The sequence below is a fragment of the Heterodontus francisci genome, chromosome 9, assembly GCF_036365525.1.
Source record: "Heterodontus francisci isolate sHetFra1 chromosome 9, sHetFra1.hap1, whole genome shotgun sequence".
Classification (NCBI taxonomy): Eukaryota; Metazoa; Chordata; class Chondrichthyes; order Heterodontiformes; family Heterodontidae; genus Heterodontus; species Heterodontus francisci.
Genome location: NC_090379.1, coordinates 113,561,916 through 113,582,548, shown reverse-complemented (window position 1 = coordinate 113,582,548; position 20,633 = coordinate 113,561,916). Strand labels below are relative to the sequence as shown.

At 47.8% G+C, this 20,633-nt stretch overlaps 1 protein-coding gene across 1 annotated transcript in view; it reads left to right on the top strand.

Moving 5' to 3' along the window:
- LOC137373519 (1-phosphatidylinositol 4,5-bisphosphate phosphodiesterase beta-2-like) overlaps window positions 1-20,633 on the top strand; it is a 463,682-nt gene that overhangs the window by 267,599 nt on the left and 175,450 nt on the right. Inside the window, exons 20-23 of the mRNA XM_068038391.1 lie at window positions 1,276-1,443; window positions 11,392-11,491; window positions 14,298-14,402; window positions 14,732-14,820. Coding sequence (XP_067894492.1) covers window positions 1,276-1,443; window positions 11,392-11,491; window positions 14,298-14,402; window positions 14,732-14,820 — 462 coding nt within the window. The remainder of the gene's footprint in view (window positions 1-1,275; window positions 1,444-11,391; window positions 11,492-14,297; window positions 14,403-14,731; window positions 14,821-20,633) is intronic.

Genomic DNA, 20,633 nt, shown 5'->3' with positions numbered 1-20,633 from the left:
GTGGTCTGGTTCACGAAACCACACGCATCTGCGCAGCAGGCATACAATGAGAGCCATGCTGCCACAAGAAATGTGATAGAGCAGGTTATTGGCGTGCTGAAGCAATGATTCCTGGAGGAGGCTTGCAGTACGTGGCTGACCGAGTCTCAGGATTTGTAGTGGTCTGCTGCTCAACCTTGACATCATGAGGAGACAGCCCTTGTACCAGCTATGAGGCAAGAAGCTGAGGGGCAGGAACACAAGGAGGGGGAGGGAGAGGCAGAAGAGGAGGGGGATGAGGCAGAGGAGAAAGTGGAACAGAAGGAAGGGGAAGGAAGGATTCAAACTAGACAGGAACATTCTGCCCAAGCTCTATGTGAACTAATAATTAATGAGTTATACCAGTAACCTCAATCACACCTCCCCATTCACCATTCCTCTGGCACTGACCATCACACTGTCCTTATTCCCACAATGCAAAAACAAAAGTCAACACAAAATACACATTCCAATCCAAATTTATCAATTAAAACATCATACTGCATACAAAAATAATCATCCTTGTGCAATCCCTTAGTGCCTCTTCCATATGCTTTGCTTGTCTTAGTGCTCCTATGCAGTGCTATCCCAGTGGCTGCAGCATGGCTGGCAGAAGACTGCTGACTTTCAGTGGGGGAGATGACAGATGGCCTTGCAGGACACTCTTGAGTACCTTTGGGCCTAGAAGGCCTATCTACAGACTGTATCATCTTGGCATGGACTGCAGCAGTCTGGGCTGGCTAGCTGACTGGCAACAGCAAGGGGACTGATGGAGTGGCGGGGTGGGAGTACGAATGCTGTCATCCTGAGAGAGGACAGCAGGTTCATACTCCATGGAGCCACTGCCACTCCCCTAGGACAGCACCTCAGCAATCCTAGTATTCTGTTGGAGAACAGATTGCTGGAAGTCCATTTGAACAGTAGTTTTCAGAGCCATGATGGCAGCAATCTGAGCTTCCACTGCAGCACTCAGACAATGAGTGGCGGCTGCTTGTGCTGCAATGGAAGCTGAGACATCGGCCATCAGATGTTGCATTATTGTTTGGTTTCATAAGTGCACTGATTGAGGTAGCCACTCTCTCCATGTTGAACTCTGCAAGTTGGTGCCAGACTACTCCATGCTCCTTGACATTGAACACGGGCTCTCTGGCAGACTTTCCAGAGTACCAAGCATTTGGGTGCGGACATCGCGTATGGTGATCCCTGTGGCTGTTTCCAGAGGCGAACAAATTTAACCCCCCTTGTTTCCTGTTGCAGATTATATCAGGACAGTTTCTGTGGGATCGTAACTCTAAGTTCTATGTTGAGGTGGAGTTGTTTGGGCTCCCTGGTGATCCTAAGCGGAAGTACAGGACAAAATTGAACAGTGAGCAAAACTCTATCAACCCTCAGTGGAAGGACGAGGAAACCTTTGTGTTTGAAAAGGTAAATGTACAATGTTTCCTGGTTGACAGGGCCCTTGACTCTGTCTGTCCCATTTCCTGCTCTTCTGCTCTCGCCCGTTCTCCTCCCTCCCAGAATCACTATGGGATCCCCTGGTGTTCACATTCCACCCCACCAGCCTCTGGGTTCAATGGATCATTTTCCACCATTTCCGCCACCTCCATCATAATGCCACCACCAACACATCTTCTCCAGAGCTCCCCCTTTCAGCACCCAAAGGAACTGTTCCTTCTGTGATACCCTGATCCATTCTTCAATCACCCCCAATACCCCCTCCTGTTCCCATGGCACCTTTCTATGCAAGCACGGGAGATGTAACACCTGTCCTTATACCTCCTCCCTTCTCGCCATCCAAGGCCTCAAACACTCCTTCCAGGTGAAAAAGTGATTTATTTGTTTTTTTTCATTCGTTCATTGGAAGTGAGCATCACTGGCGAGGCCAGCATTTATTGCCCATCACTAATTGCCCTTGAGAAAGTGGTGGTGAGCTGCCTTCTTAAACCGCTGCAGTCCTTGGGATGTACGACTTGTACTTCTTCCAATTCAGTATACTGTATTCTCTGCTCACGATGTGGTCTCCTCGACACTGGGGAGACCAAACGCAGACTGGGTGACTGCTTTGCAGAACACCTCCGTTCAGTCTGCAAGCGTGATTCCGAGCTTCCAGTCGCCTGTCATTCTAATTCTCTGCACCACTCCCACTCTGACCTTTCTGTCCTCGGCCTCCTACGCTGTTCCTAATGAAGCTCTACATAAGCTTGAGGAACGACACCTCATATTACATTAGGCACCTTACAGCCTTTTCAACACAACATTGCTTTCAACAATATCAGATCATAACTACTGTTCCCATTTTCTTTCAGGCAACAGCTGTTGGTAATGATTCTGCTATTGCCTTTTACACCTCCGTTAGACCCAACCTTTATTTCTTAACTTGTCCCATTACCATCTCCTTTTGTCATTCACAATCATCCCTTTTATCAATTAATCTCTCCTGTCTTGCACCCTATCAAAAAGCTTCCCTTTTGTTCTTTCCTCTCCTCCCTCTTTCCCTGTCTCTGTACTTGCTTCAAACCTGTTACATCTCTAAACTTTTCCAGTTCTGATAAAAGGTCATCAACTTGAAACGCAAATTCTATTTCTCTTTCCACAGATGCTGCCTGACCTGCTGAGCGTTTTCTGTTTTTATTTTTGTTTCCTGTTGTATCTGAATGGTCTCAGGGTTACTGTTGTAATCAGACTGGCAGAATCCGGGTTACTGTTGTAATCAGACTGGCAGACTCCGGGTTACTGTTGTGTCTGTACTGACGGACCCTGGGTTACTGTTGTAATCAGACGGATGGACTCCGGGTTACTGTTGTGTCTGGACTGATGGACCCTGGGTTACTGTTGTAATCAGACGGACTGACTCTGGGTTACTGTTGTAATCAGACTGACAGACTCTGGGTTACTGTTGTAATCAGACTGATAGACTCTGGGTTACTGTTGAAACCAGACTGACAGACTCTGGGTTACTGTTGTAATCAGACTGACAGACTCTGGGTTACTGTTGCAATCAGACTGATGGACCCTGGGTTACTGTTGTGTCTGGACTGATGGACCCTGGGTTACTGTTGTGTCTGGACTGATGGACCCTGGGTTACTGTTGTAATCAGACTGATGGACCCTGGGTTACTGTTGTCTCCAGACTGATGGATTCTGAGTTACGGCTGTGTCTGGACTGACAGACACTGGGTTACTGTTGTAATCAGACTGATAGACTCTGGGTTACTGTTGAAACCAGACTGACAGACTCTGGGTTACTGTTGAAACCAGACTGACAGACTCTGGGTTACTGTTGCAATCAGACTGATGGACCCTGGGTTACTGTTGTGTCTGGACTGATGGACCCTGGGTTATTGTTGTAATCAGACGGACTGACTCCAGGTTACTGTTGTGTCTGGACTGACGGACTCTGGGTTACTGCTGTGTCTGGACTGATGGATCCTGGGTTACTGTTGTAATCAGACGGACTGACTCCGGGTTACTGTTGTGTCTGGACTGATGGACCCTGGGTTACTGTTGTCTCCGGACTGATGGATTCTGAGTTACGGCTGTGTCTGGACTGACAGACACTGGGTTACTGTTGTAATCAGACTGATAGACTCTGGGTTACTGTTGAAACCAGACTGACAGACTCTGGGTTACTGTTGTAATCAGACTGACAGACTCTGGGTTACTGTTGCAATCAGACTGATGGACCATGGGTTACTGTTGTGTCTGGACTGATGGACCCTGGGTTACTGTTGTAATCAGACTGATGGACCCTGGGTTACTGTTGTCTCCAGACTGATGGATTCTGAGTTACGGCTGTGTCTGGACTGACAGACACTGGGTTACTGTTGTAATCAGACTGATAGACTCTGGGTTACTGTTGAAACCAGACTGACAGACTCTGGGTTACTGTTGAAACCAGACTGACAGACTCTGGGTTACTGTTGCAATCAGACGGACTGACTCCGGGTTACTGTTGTGTCTGGACTGACGGACTCTGGGTTACTGCTGTGTCAGGACTGATGGATCCTGGGTTACTGTTGTAATCAGACGGACTGACTCCGGGTTACTGTTGTGTCTGGACTGACGGACTCTGGGTTACTGCTGTGTCTGGACTGATGGATCCTGGGTTACTGTTGTAATCAGACTGATGGACCCTGGGTTACTGTTGTAATCAGACGGACTGACTCCGGGTTACTGTTGTGTCTGGACTGACGGACTCTGGGTTACTGCTGTGTCAGGACTGATGGATCCTGGGTTACTGTTGTAATCAGACGGACTGACTCCGGGTTACTGTTGTGTCTGGACTGACGGACTCTGGGTTACTGCTGTGTCTGGACTGATGGATCCTGGGTTACTGTTGTAATCAGACTGATGGACCCTGGGTTACTATTGTCTCCGGACTGATGGATTCTGGGTTACCGCTGTGTCTGGACTGACAGACACTGGGTTACTGTTGCAATCAGACTGATGGACCATGGGTTACTGTTGTAATCAGACGGACTGGCTCTGGGTTACTGCTGTGTCTGGACGGACGGACCCTGGGTTACTGTTGTAATCAGACGGATGGACTCCGGGTTACTGTTGTGCCTGGACTGATGGACACTGGGTTACTGTTGTAATCAGACGAACTGACTCTGGGTTACTGTTGTAATCAGACTGACAGACTCTGGGTTACTGTTGTAATCAGACTGATGGACCCTGGGTTACTGTTGTCTCCGGACTGATGGATTCTGAGTTACGGCTGTGTCTGGACTGACAGACACTGGGTTACTGTTGTAATCAGACTGATAGACTCTGGGTTACTGTTGTAATCAGACTGGCAGACTCCGGGTTACTGTTGTGTCTGTACTGACGGACCCTGGGTTACTGTTGTAATCAGACGGATGGACTCTGGGTGACTGTTGTGTCTGGACTGATGGACCCTGGGTTACTGTTGTAATCAGACGGACTGACTCTGGTTTACTGTTGTAATCAGACTGACAGACTCTGGGTTACTGTTGTAATCAGACTGATGGACCCTGGGTTACTGTTGCGTCTGGACTGATGGACCCTGGGTTACTGTTGTAATCAGACTGATGGACCCTGGGTTACTGTTGTCTCCGGACTGATGGATTCTGAGTTACGGCTGTGTCTGGACTGACAGACACTGGGTTACTGTTGTAATCAGACTGATAGACTCTGGGTTACTGTTGAAACCAGACTGACAGACTCTGGGTTACTGTTGTAATCAGACTGACAGACATCTGGGTTACTGTTGCAATCAGACTGATGGACCCTGGGTTACTCTTGTGTCTGGACTGATGGACCCTGGGTTACTGTTGTAATCAGACTGACTGACTCCAGGTTACTGTTGAAATCAGACTTACAAACTCTGGGTTACTGTTGCAATCAGACTGATGGACCATGGGTTACTGTTGTAATCAGACGGACTGGCTCTGGGTTACTGCTGTGTCTGGACGGACGGACCCTGGGTTACTGTTGTAATCAGACGGATGGACTCTGGGTTACTGTTGTAATCAGACGAACTGACTCTGGGTTACTGTTGTCTCCGGACTGATGGATTCTGGGTTACTATTGTCTCCGGACTGATGGATTCTGGGTTACCGCTGTGTCTGGACTGACAGACACTGGGTTACTGTTGTAATCAGACTTACAGACTCTGGGTTACTGTTGTAATCAGACTTACAGACTCTGGGTTACTGTTGCAATCAGACTGATGGACCATGGGTTACTGTTGTAATCAGACGGACTGGCTCTGGGTTACTGCTGTGTCTGGACGGACGGACCCTGGGTTACTGTTGTAATCAGACGGATGGACTCCGGGTTACTGTTGTGCCTGGACTGATGGACACTGGGTTACTGTTGTAATCAGACGGACTGACTCTGGGTTACTGTTGTAACCAGACTGACAGACTCTGGGTTACTGTTGCAATCAGACTGATGGACCCTGGGTTACTGTTGTGTCTGGACTGATGGATTCTGGGTTACTGCTGTGTCTGGACTGACAGACTCTGGGTTACTATTGTAACCAGACTGACAGACTCTGGGTTACTGTTGTAATCAGACTGATGGACCCTGGGTTACTGTTGTAATCAGACTGATGGACCCTGGGTTACTGTTGTAATCAGACTGATGGACCCTGGGTTACTGTTGTCTCCGGACTGATGGATTCTGGGTTACTGCTGTGTCTGGACTGACAGACACTGGGTTACTGTTGTAATCAGACTGACAGACTCTGGGTTACTGTTGTAACCAGACTGACAGACTCTGGGTTACTGTTGTAATCAGACTGATGGACCCTGGGTTACTGTTCTAATCAGACGGACTGACTCCGGGTTACTGTTGTGTCTGGACTGATGGATCCTGGGTTACTGTTGTAATCAGACTGACAGACTCTGGGTTACTGTTGTAATCAGACTGACAGACTCTGGGTTACTGTTGCAATCAGACTGATGGACCCTGGGTTACTGCTGTGTCTGGACTGATGGACCCTGGGTTACTGTTGTAATCAGACTGACAGACTCTGGGTTACTGTTGTAATCAGACTGACAGACTCTGGGTTACTGTTGCAATCAGACTGATGGACCCCGGGTTACTGTTTTCTCCGAACTGACGAGTTCTGGGTTACTGCTGTGTCTGGACTGAAAGACACTGGGTTACTGTCGCAATCAGACTGATGGACCCTGGTTTACTGTTGTGTCTGGACTGACAGACTCTGGGTTACTGTTGTAATCAGACTGACAGACTCTGGGTTACTGTTGTAATCAGACTGACAGACTCTGGGTTACTGTTGTGTCTGGACTGACAGACTCTGGGTTACTGTTGTGTCTGGACTGACAGACTCTGGGTTACTGTTGTAATCAGACTGACAGACTCTGGGTTACTGTTGTAATCAGACTGACAGACTCTGGGTTACTGTTGCAATCAGACTGATGGACCCTAGGTTACTGTTGTGTCTGGACTGACAGACTCTGGGTTACTGTTGTGTCTGGACTGACAGACTCTGGGTTACTGTTGTAATCAGACTGACAGACTCTGGGTTACTGTTGTGTCTGGACTGACAGACCCTGGGTTACTGTTGTAATCAGACTGACAGACTCTGGGTTACTGCTGTGTCTGGACTGATGGACCCTGGTTTACTGTTGTGTCTGGACTGACAGACTCTGGGTTACTGTTGTGTCTGGACTGACAGACTCTGGGTTACTGTTGTGTCTGGACTGACAGACTCTGGGTTACTGTTGTGTCTGGACTGACAGACTCTGGGTTACTGTTGTAATCAGACTGACAGACTCTGGGTTACTGTTGCAATCAGACTGATGGACCCTAGGTTACTGTTGTGTCTGGACTGACAGACTCTGGGTTACTGTTGTGTCTGGACTGACAGACTCTGGGTTACTGTTGTCTCCGGACTGATGGATTCTGGGTTACTATTGTCTCCGGACTGATGGATTCTGGGTTACCGCTGTGTCTGGACTGACAGACACTGGGTTACTGTTGTAATCAGACTTACAGACTCTGGGTTACTGTTGCAATCAGACTGATGGACCATGGGTTACTGTTGTAATCAGACGGACTGGCTCTGGGTTACTGCTGTGTCTGGACGGACGGACCCTGGGTTACTGTTGTAATCAGACGGATGGACTCCGGGTTACTGTTGTGCCTGGACTGATGGACACTGGGTTACTGTTGTAATCAGACGGACTGACTCTGGGTTACTGTTGTAACCAGACTGACAGACTCTGGGTTACTGTTGCAATCAGACTGATGGACACTGGGTTACTGTTGTGTCTGGACTGATGGATTCTGGGTTACTGCTGTGTCTGGACTGACAGACTCTGGGTTACTGTTGTAACCAGACTGACAGACTCTGGGTTACTGTTGTGTCTGGACTGACAGACCCTGGGTTACTGTTGTAATCAGACTGACAGACTCTGGGTTACTGCTGTGTCTGGACTGATGGACCCTGGTTTACTGTTGTGTCTGGACTGACAGACTCTGGGTTACTGTTGTGTCTGGACTGACAGACTCTGGGTTACTGTTGTGTCTGGACTGACAGACTCTGGGTTACTGTTGTGTCTGGACTGACAGACTCTGGGTTACTGTTGTAATCAGACTGACAGACTCTGGGTTACTGTTGCAATCAGACTGATGGACCCTAGGTTACTGTTGTGTCTGGACTGACAGACTCTGGGTTACTGTTGTGTCTGGACTGACAGACTCTGGGTTACTGTTGTCTCCGGACTGATGGATTCTGGGTTACTATTGTCTCCGGACTGATGGATTCTGGGTTACCGCTGTGTCTGGACTGACAGACACTGGGTTACTGTTGTAATCAGACTTACAGACTCTGGGTTACTGTTGCAATCAGACTGATGGACCATGGGTTACTGTTGTAATCAGACGGACTGGCTCTGGGTTACTGCTGTGTCTGGACGGACGGACCCTGGGTTACTGTTGTAATCAGACGGATGGACTCCGGGTTACTGTTGTGCCTGGACTGATGGACACTGGGTTACTGTTGTAATCAGACGGACTGACTCTGGGTTACTGTTGTAACCAGACTGACAGACTCTGGGTTACTGTTGCAATCAGACTGATGGACACTGGGTTACTGTTGTGTCTGGACTGATGGATTCTGGGTTACTGCTGTGTCTGGACTGACAGACTCTGGGTTACTGTTGTAACCAGACTGACAGACTCTGGGTTACTGTTGTAATCAGACTGATGGACCCTGGGTTACTGTTGTAATCAGACTGATGGACCCTGGGTTACTGTTGTCTCCGGACTGATGGATTCTGGGTTCCTGCTGTGTCTGGACTGACAGACACTGGGTTACTGTTGTAATCAGACTGACAGACTCTGGGTTACTGTTGTGTCTGGACTGACAGACTCTGGGTTACTGTTGCAATCAGACTGATGTACCCTGGGTTACTGTTGTAATCAGACGGACTGACTCCGGGTTACTGTTGTGTCTGGACTGATGGATCCTGGGTTACTGTTGTAATCAGACTGACAGACTCTGGGTTACTGTTGTAATCAGACTGACAGACTCTGGGTTACTGTTGCAATCAGACTGATGGACCCTGGGTTACTGTTGTGTCTGGACTGATGGACCCTGGGTTACTGTTGTAATCAGACTGACAGACTCTGGGTTACTGTTGCAATCAGACTGATGGACCCCGGGTTACTGTTTTCTCCGAACTGACGAGTTCTGGGTTACTGCTGTGTCTGGACTGACAGACACTGGGTTACTGTCGCAATCAGACTGATGGACCCTGGTTTACTGTTGTGTCTGGACTGACAGACTCTGGGTTACTGTTGTAATCAGACTGACAGACTCTGGGTTACTGTTGTAATCAGACTGACAGACTCTGGGTTACTGTTGTGTCTGGACTGACAGACTCTGGGTTACTGTTGTGTCTGGACTGACAGACTCTGGGTTACTGTTGTAATCAGACTGACAGACTCTGGGTTACTGTTGCAATCAGACTGATGGACCCTAGGTTACTGTTGTGTCTGGACTGACAGACTCTGGGTTACTGTTGTGTCTGGACTGACAGACTCTGGGTTACTGTTGTAATCAGACTGACAGACTCTGGGTTACTGTTGTAATCAGACTGACAGACTCTGGGTTACTGTTGTGTCTGGACTGACAGACCCTGGGTTACTGTTGTAATCAGACTGACAGACTCTGGGTTACTGCTGTGTCTGGACTGATGGACCCTGGTTTACTGTTGTGTCTGGACTGACAGACTCTGGGTTACTGTTGTGTCTGGACTGACAGACTCTGGGTTACTGTTGTAATCAGACTGACAGACTCTGGGTTACTGTTGTAATCAGACTGACAGACTCTGGGTTACTGTTGCAATCAGACTGATGGACCCTAGGTTACTGTTGTGTCTGGACTGACAGACTCTGGGTTACTGTTGTGTCTGGACTGACAGACTCTGGGTTACTGTTGTAATCAGACTGACAGACTCTGGGTTACTGTTGTAATCAGACTGATAGACTCTGGGTTACTGCTGTGTCTGGACTGATGGACCCTGGTTTACTGTTGTGTCTGGACTGACAGACTCTGGGTTACTGTTGTAATCAGACTGACAGACTCTGGGTTACTGTTGCAATCAGACTGATGGACCCTGGGTTACTGTTGTGTCTGGACTGATGGACCCTGGGTTACTGTTGTAATCAGACGGACTGGCTCCGGGTTACTGTTGTGGCTGGACTGACGGACTCTGGGTTACTGCTGTGTCTGGACTGATGGACCCTGGGTTACTGTTGTAATCAGACTGACAGACTCTGGGTTACTGTCGCAATCAGACTGATGGACCCTGGTTTACTGTTGTGTCTGGACTGACAGACTCTGGGTTACTGTTGTAATCAGACTGACAGACTCTGGGTTACTGTTGTAATCAGACTGACAGACTCTGGGTTACTGTTGTGTCTGGACTGACAGACTCTGGGTTACTGTTGTAATCAGACTGACAGACTCTGGGTTACTGTTGCAATCAGACTGATGGACCCTAGGTTACTGTTGTGTCTGGACTGACAGACTCTGGGTTACTGTTGTGTCTGGACTGACAGACTCTGGGTTACTGTTGTGTCTGGACTGACAGACTCTGGGTTACTGTTGTAATCAGACTGACAGACTCTGGGTTACTGTTGTAATCAGACTGACAGACTCTGGGTTACTGTTGTGTCTGGACTGACAGACTCTGGGTTACTGTTGTAATCAGACTGACAGACTCTGGGTTACTGTTGCAATCAGACTGATGGACCCTAGGTTACTGTTGTAATCAGACTGATGGATTCTGAGATCCTATTGTGTCTGGACTGACGGCCTGTGGGTTCCTGAACTCTGGGTCCCAAACTGTGCTGGGTTCATTAGCCCCCAGACCTCGTGTGCAGCGGTCTTGTTTGGGCCCAGTCCACATGTTTCCATGGCAATGGGTCCATAGCCCCACGACTCCCTGGAACATCTGAGCAATGCTTCAGACACTAAGAAATGGACTGGATGCAGCTGGTTGAATCTCTTCCAAATGTAGGGCCAGTCTGCATTGTCGTCCACATCACTATTCATCTTTGCCAGTCTGACCCTTTAAAGGATTCACGCTCCTATTGGATTTATTAGACAAGAATAGTAATACTGAGAGGGCCCTTCAGTGGCTGTTGCTCCCCATATACTGGCTACCCATGAGCTATTCATGATGTACCCACAGTTCCACAGAAATATTTAAATTGACCTTTCACCCGCGGGCAACTCTTTTGGCTGCAGCTGATTCACTTCTCAGCAGCATAAAACCAGCTTCTGCTCCCAGTGTCTGAGGTTATCAGCTGACCATGTGTGGTCATTAATCTTCAGCTGCAGTTTAAACAGGTATTCCTGGCTTGCAGATCCTAGTGCCGGAGCTGAGTTCCATGAGAATTGCCACTTTTGAAGATGGCGGAAAATTAATTGGACACCGGATTCTTCCAGTTACTGCTCTCCAAACAGGTAACCCAGGACTGCTGTTTCCCACAACATGGCCAGGGCAAATCAAATCATCTGACTACTGGTGGCGATGCATGGACATACACTACATCCCAAATCACATTACACGGACACATCCCACATTCCGGAACCACATTAAATGGAGATAGGCCACATTCCAAAACGACGTTACACAGACAATCCCCACACTCCTGAACCGCATTACATGGACAAGCTAAGATAGGGCATGAAAGAATATTGGCAAGCAAAATCAAGGTGAGCCCAAAGATGTTTTATCAATACATTAAGAGTATTGCTGAAAATAGAGACAGGTTGTCGAAGCTTTTCATCTTGCACTCACATCCCCGAGTCAACAACATGTCTCTATTTTCAGCAATACTCAAGTTCTGTACTACTAAACGACTATTTGAATACATTAAGAGTAAGAGAATAACTAAGGAAAGAGTAGGGTCCATAAAAGACCAAAAAGGTAACCTACATGTAGGGGCGGAAGATGTTGGCATTGTTCTTAATGAATACTTTGCGTCTGTCTTCACAAAAGAGGAGGGTGATGCAGATATTGTATTTAAGGAAGAAGCATGTGAAGTATTGGATGTAATCAACATAGGGAGAGAGGACATATTAGATTAGATTAGAGATACAGCACTGAAACAGGCCCTTCAGCCCACCGAGTCTGTGCCGACCATCAACCACCCATTTATACTAATCCTACACGAATCCCATATTCCTACCAAACATCCCCACCTGTCCCTATATTTCCCTACCACCTACCTATACTAGTGACAATTTATAATGGCCAATTTACCTATCAACCTGCAAGTCTTTTGGCTTGTGGGAGGAAACCGGAGCACCCGGAGAAAACCCATGCAGACACAGGGAGAACTTGCAAACTCCACACAGGCAGTACCCAGAATCGAACCCGGGTCCCTGGAGCTGTGAGGCTGCAGTGCTAACCACTGCGCCACTGTGCCTTGAAAGCATCCTTGAAAGTGGCTAAATCACCAGAACCGGATGAAATGTATCTCAGGCTGTTAAAAGAAGCATGAGAGAAGATCTGACCATCATTTTTCAGTCCTCGCTGGATACAAGTGTGGTGCCAGAGGATTGGAGGACTGCTAACGTTGTACCTCTATTTAAAAAGGAGCGAGGGATAGACCGAATAATTACAGGCCAGTCAGTCTAACCTCAGTAGTGGGCAAATTATTGGAATGTATTCTGAGAGACAGGATAAACTGTCAGTTAGAAAGGCACAGGTTAATTAAGGATAGTCAGCATGGAATTGTTCAGGGAAGATCCTGTCTGACCAACTTGATCGGATTTTTGAAGAAGTAACAAGGAAGCTTGATGAAGGTAGTGCAGTTGATGTGGTCTACATGGATTTTAGCAAGGCTTTTGACAAGGTCCCACATGGCAGACTGGTTAAAAAAATAAAATCCTATGGAATCCAGGGAAATGCAGCAAGGTGGATACAAAATTGGCTCAGTGGCAGGAAATAAAGGGTAATTGTTGACAGGTGTCTTTGCGACTGGAGGGCTGTTTCCACTGGAGTTCCACAGGGCTCAGTACTGGGCTCCCTGCTTTTTGTGGTGTATATTAACAATTTGGACGTAAATGTGGGGGGCAAGTTTGCAGACGACACAAAGATTGGCCGTGTGATAGATAGCGAGGAGGATAGCTGTAGGCTGAAGGAAGATATTGATGGTCTGGTCAGATAGGCAGAAAAGTGGCAAATGGAATTCAACCTGGAGAAGTGTGAGGTGATGCATTTGGGGAGGTCAAACAAGGCAAAGGAATACACGATAAATGGGAAAATACTGAGAAGTGTAGAGGAAATGAGGGACCTTGGAGTGAATGTCCACAGATCCCTGAAGGTAGCAGGACAGGTCGATAAGGTGGTTAAGAAGGCATATGGAATCCTTTCCTTTATTAGCCCAGGTATAGAATATAAGAGCAGGGATGTTATGCTGGAACTGTATAACTCATTGGTTAGGCCACAACTTGAGTACTGTGTGCAGTTCTGGTCACCTCATTTCAGAAAAGATGTAATTGCACTAGAGACGGTAACAGAGGAGATTTACGAGGATGTTGCTGGGACTGGAAAAATGCAGCTATGAGAAAAGACTGGATAGGCTGGGGTTGTTCTCCTTGGAACAGAGAAGGCTGAGGAGAGATCAAATTGAAATGTACAAAATTTTGTGGGGCCTGGATAGAGTGGAGGTAAAGGGCCTATTTACCTCAGCAGAGAGGTCAGTGACTAGGGGGCATAGATTTAAAGTGAGTGGTAGAAAGATAAGAGGGGAGAAGAGGAAAAGCTTTTTCACCCAGAGGGTGGTGGAGGTCTGGAATTAACTGCCTGAAACCCTCAACTCATTCAAAAGTCTTCTGGATATGCACCTCAAGTGCCATAACCTACAGGGCTATGGACCAAATGCTGGATAGTGGGATTAGAATGGGTGGAACGTTTTTCGGCCAGCATAGCCATGATGGGCCAAGTGGTCTCTTTCTGTGCCGTAAACTTTCTATGATTCTATATCCCACATCTTCGAATCACATTACACGGACACATCCCACATTACATGGATACATCTCACATCCACTAATCACATTACACAGACATATCCCACACTCCCGAACCACATTACATGGACATTGTTCATGGGGCCACATCCCACGGTCTACCCAACAATATAATTTACCCCTCCCCTTCCTCTCCCCTCCCTTACCTACCCCACTCCTAAGCATCACTCTCAGTTCCATGTTCCTCTGGTGTCTATGCATCACTGACTGAGATGTGTCTTCTCTCCCATAGGATATCGCCATATTAGCCTGCGGAGTGAGACTAACCAGCCGCTGACCATGCCAACTCTGTTTGTTCATATTGAAGTGAAGGACTATGTGCCCGACACTTGGGCAGGTAAGCTGGAACATCATACATCAAGCTCAATGTTCCTCCCCATCTGCTTACTGTCACAACAACACATACAGGGTTCAAACCCTGTTCTGTGTTTGACCTGGGAGTGTTTGATGAGACTGTATAGAGGGAGCTTTACTCTGTACCTAGCCTGTGCTGTACCTACCCTTGGAGTATTTTGAGCCCTTCCAACTATGAATGGAATGGAACGAGTGATCTGGAGATAGTGAGGGTATGTTTTGAAGGAAACACTACAGGACTAATTCTCACAGAGCAGCCTGTCTCTGCATAGTTCTGGGACAGGACACTTAACACTCTGCTTGTCTTTGCAGATTTAACAAAGGCTTTGGCTGACCCAATTCAATTTGTCTGCACATTGAACAAACAACCAGTGCAGGAGACATCAGCAGCACGTGATCAGGTACTGAGTGGGGGGGCATAATAGGGAAAACAGTGAGAGGCGGGATGGATAACAGGGGAAACTGTGAGAAATGGGATGGATAATAGGGGAAACGGTGAGAAATGGGATGGATAGTAGGGGAAACGGTGAGAAATGGGATGGATAATCGGGGAACAGGTGAGAAATGGGATGGATAATAGGGGAAACGGTGAGAAATGGGATGGATAATAGGGGAAACGGTGAGAAATGGGATGGATAATAGGGGAAACGGTGAGAAACAGGATGGATAATAGGGGAAACGGTGAGAAACGGGATGGATAATAGGGGAAACGGTGAGAAATGGGATGGATAATAGGGGAAACGGTGAGAAACGGGATGGATAATAGGGGAAACGGTGAGATAAGGGATGGATAATAGGGGAAACGGTGAGAAACGAGATGGATAATAGGGGAAATGGTGAGAAATGGGATGGATAATAGGGGAAACGGTGAGAAACGGGATGGATAATAGGGGAAACGGTGAGAAATGGGATGGATAATAGGGGAAACAGTGAGAAAAGGGATGGATAGTAGGGGAAACGGTGAGAAACGAGATGGATAATAGGGGAAACGGTGAGAAACGGGATGGATAATAGGGGAAACAGTGAGAAACGGGATGGATAATAAGGGAAACGGTGAGAAACGGGATGGATAATAGGGGAAACGGTGAGAAATGGGATGGATAATAGGGGAAACGGTGAGAAATGGGATGGATAATAGGGGAAACGGTGAGAAAAGGGATGGATAATAGGGGAAGCGGTGAGAAATGGGATGGATAATAGGGGAAACGGTGAGAAACAGGATGGATTATAGGGGAAACGGTGAGAAACGGGATGGGTAATAGGGGAAACAGTGAGAAACGGGATGGATAATAGGGGAAATGGTGAGAAACGGGATGGATAATAGGGGAAACGGTGAGAAACGGGATGGATAATAGGGGAAACGGTGAGAAATGGGATGGATAATAGGGGAAACGGTGAGAAATGGGATGGATAATAGGGGAAGCGGTGAGAAATGGGATGGATAATAGGGGAAACGGTGACAAATGGGATGGATAATAGGGGAAACGGTGAGAAACGGGATGGATAATAGGGGAAACGGTGAGAAACGGGATGGATAATAGTGGAAACAGTGAGAAATGGGATGGATAATAGGGGAAACGGTGAGAAACGGGATGGATAATAGGGGAAACGGTGAGAAACGGGATGGATAATAGGGGAAATGGTGAGAAATGGGATGGATAATAGGGGAAACGGTGAGAAATGGGATGGATAATAGGGGAAACGGTGAGAAATGGGATGGATAATAGGGGAAACGGTGAGAAATGGGATGGATAATGGGGGAAACGGTGAGAAACGGGATGGATAATAGGGGAAACGGTGAGAAACGGGATGGGTAATGGGGAAATGGTGAGAAACGGGATGGATAATAGGGGACACGGTGAGAAATGGGATGGATAAAAAGGGCAATGGTGAGAAACGGGATGGATAATAGGGGAAACGGTGAGAAACGAGATGGATAATAGGGGAAACAGTGACGAATGGGATGGATAATGGGGGAAACGGTGAGAAACGGGATGGATAATAGGGGAAACGGTGAGAAACGGGATGGATAATAGGGGAAACGGTGAGAAATGGGATGGATAATAGGGGAAACGGTGAGAAAAGGGATGGATAATAGGGGAAACGGTGAGAAATGGGATGGGTAATAGGGGAAACGGTGAGAAATGGGATGGATAATGGTGGAAACTGTGACGAATGGGATGGATAATAGGGGAAACGGTGAGAAACGGGATGGATAAAAGGGGCAATGGTGAGAAACGGGATGGATAATAGGGGAAACGGTGAGAAACGGGATGGATAATAGGGGAAACGGTGAGAAACGGGATGGGTAATAGGGGAAACGGTGAGAAACGGGATGGATAATAGGGGAAACGGTGAGAAAAGGGATGGATAATAGGGGAAACGGTGAGAAATGGGATGGGTAATAGGGGAAACGGTGAGAAATGGGATGGATAATGGTGGAAACTGTGACGAATGGGATGGATAATAGGGGAAACGGTGAGAAACGGGATGGGTAATAGGGGAAACGGTGAGAAACGGGATGGGTAATAGGGGAAACGGTGAGAAACGGGATGGATAATAGGGGAAACGGTGAGAAATGGGATGGATAATAGGGGCAATGGTGAGAAACGGGATGGATAATAGGGGAAACGGTGAGAAACGGGATGGATAATAGGGGAAACGGTGAGAAATGGGATGGATAATAGGGGAAACGGTGAGAAACGGGATGGATAATAGGGGAAACGGTGAGAAACGGGATGGATAATAGGGGAAACGGTGAGAAATGGGATGGATAATAGGGGAAACGGTGAGAAACGGGATGGATAATAGGGGAAACGGTGAGAAACGGGATGGATAATAGGGGAAACGGTGAGAAATGGGATGGATAATAGGGGAAACGGTGAGAAACGGGATGGATAATAGGGGAAACGGTGAGAAACGTGATGGATAATGGGGGAAACGGTGATAAACGGGATGGATAATAGGGGAAACGGTGAGAAATAGGATGGATAATAGGGGAAACGGTGAGAAATGGGATGGATAAAAGGGGCAATGGTGAGAAACGGGATGGATAATAGGGGAAACGGTGAGAAACGGGATGGATAATAGGGGAAACTGTGAGAAACGGGATGGATAATAGGGGAAATGGTGAGAAACATGATAGATTGTAGGGGAACAGGTGAGAAACGGGTTGGTTAATCGGGGAAATGGTGAGAAACGTGATTGATAATAGGGGAAACAGTGAGAGACGGGATGGGTAATAGGGGAAACGGTGAGAAACGGGATGGATAATAGGGGAAACTGTGAGAAACGGGATGGATAATAGGGGAAATGGTGAGAAACATGATAGATTGTAGGGGAACAGGTGAGAAACGGGTTGGTTAATCGGGGAAATGGTGAGAAACGTGATTGATAATAGGGGAAACAGTGAGAGACGGGATGGGTAATAGGGGAAACGGTGAGAAATGGGATGGATAATGGTGGAAACTGTGACGAATGGGATGGATAATAGGGGAAACGGTGAGAAACGGGATGGATAAAAGGGGCAATGGTGAGAAACGGGATGGATAATAGGGGAAACGGTGAGAAACGGGATGGATAATAGGGGAAACGGTGAGAAACGGGATGGGTAATAGGGGAAACGGTGAGAAACGGGATGGATAATAGGGGAAACGGTGAGAAAAGGGATGGATAATAGGGGAAACGGTGAGAAATGGGATGGGTAATAGGGGAAACGGTGAGAAATGGGATGGATAATGGTGGAAACTGTGACGAATGGGATGGATAATAGGGGAAACGGTGAGAAACGGGATGGGTAATAGGGGAAACGGTGAGAAACGGGATGGGTAATAGGGGAAACGGTGAGAAACGGGATGGATAATAGGGGAAACGGTGAGAAATGGGATGGATAATAGGGGCAATGGTGAGAAACGGGATGGATAATAGGGGAAACGGTGAGAAACGGGATGGATAATAGGGGAAACGGTGAGAAATGGGATGGATAATAGGGGAAACGGTGAGAAACGGGATGGATAATAGGGGAAACGGTGAGAAACGGGATGGATAATAGGGGAAACGGTGAGAAATGGGATGGATAATAGGGAAAACGGAGAGAGACGGGATGGGTAATAGGGGAAAACAGTGAGAAACATGATAGATAGTAGGGGAACGGGTAAGAAATGGGATGGTTATTCTGGGAAATGGTGAGAAACGTGATTGATAATGGGGGAAAGGGTGAGAGACGGGATGGGTAACAGGGGAAACGGTGAGAAATGGGATGGGTAATAGGGGAAAACGTAGAGAGACGGGATGGGTAATAGGGGAAACAGTGAGAGACGGGATGGATAATAGGGGAAACAGTGAGAGACGGGATGGGTAATAGGGGAAAACGGAGAGAGACGGGATGGGTAATAGGGGAAAACGGAGAGAGACGGGATGGGTAATAGGAGAAAACGGAGAGAGACGGGATGGGTAATAGGGGAAAACGGAGAGAGACGGGATGGGTAATAGGGGAAACAGTGAGAGACGGGATGGGTAATAGGGGAAACAGTGAGAGACGGGATGGATAATAGGGAAAAAGGTGAGAGACGGGATGGGCAAAAGGGGAAAACGGAGAGAGACGGGATGGGTAATAGGGGAAAACGGAGAGAGACAGGATGGGTAATAGGGGAAAACGGAGAGAGACGGGAGGGTAATAGGGGAAAGCGGAGAGAGACGGGATGGGTAATAGGGGAAACAGTGAGAGACGGGATGGATAATAGGGGAAAATGGTGAGAGACGGGATGGGTAATCGGGGAAAACGGAGAGAGACGGGATGGGTAATAGGGGAAAACGGAGAGAGACGGGATGGGTAATAGGGAAAAAGGTGAGAGACGGGATGGGCAATAGGGGAAAACGGAGAGAGACGGGATGGGTAATAGGGGAAAACGGAGAGTGACGGGATGGATAATAGGGGAAAATGGTGAGAGACGGGATGGGTAATAGGGGAAAACGGAGAGAGACGGGATGGGTAATAGGGGAAAACGGAGAGAGACGGGAGGGTAATAGGGGAAAACGGAGAGAGACGGGATGGATAATAGGGGAAAACGGTGAGAGACAGGATAGGCAATAGGGGAAAACGGAGAGAGACGGGATGGGTAATAGGGGAAACAGTGAGAGACGGGATGGATAATAGGGGAAAATGGTGAGATACGGGATGGTAATAGGGGAAACAGTGAGAGACGGGATGGGTAATAGGGGAAACAGTGAGAGACGGGATGGGTAATAGGGGAAACAGTGAGAGACGGGATGGATAATAGGGGAAAATGGTGAGAGACGGGATGGGTAATAGGGGAAAACGGTGAGAGACGGGATGGGTAATAGGGGAAAACGGAGAGCGACGGGATGGGTAATAGGGGAAAACGGGGAGAGACGGGATGGGTAATAGGGAAAAAGGTGAGAGACGGGATGGGTAATAGGGGAAAACGGAGAGAGACGGGATGGGTAATAGGGGAAAACGGAGAGAGACGGGATGGGTAATAGGGGAAACAGTGAGAGACGGGATGGGTAATAGGGAATAACGGAGAGAGACGGGATGGGTAATAGGGGAAACAGTGAGAGACGGGATGGGTAATAGGGGAAAACGGAGAGAGACGGGATGGGTAATCGGGGAAACAGTGAGAGACGGGATGGGTAATAGGGGAAAAAGGTGAGAGACGGGATGGGCAAAAGGGGAAAACGGAGAGAGACGGGATGGGTAATAGGGAAAACGGAGAGAGACGGGATGGGTAATAGGGGAAAACGGTGAGAAACATGATAGATAGTAGGGGAACGGGTAAGAAATGGAATGGTTAATCTGGGAAATGGTGAGAAACGTGATTGATAATGGGGGAAAGGGTGAGAGACGGGATGGGTAACAGGGGAAACGGTGAGAGACGGGATGGGTAATAGGGGAAAACGTAGAGAGACGGGATGGGTAATAGGGGAAAACGGTGAGAGACGGGATGGGTAATAGGGGAAAACGGAGAGAGACGGGATGGATAATAGGGGAAAACGGTGAGAGACGGGATAGGCAATAGGGGAAAACGGAGAGCGACGGGATGGGTAATAGGGGAAACAGTGAGAGACGGGATGGGTAATAGGGGAAAACGGAGAGAGACGGGATGGATAATAGGGGAAAACGGTGAGAGACGGGATAGGCAATAGGGGAAAACGGAGAGCGACGGGATGGGTAATAGGGGAAACAGTGAGAGAC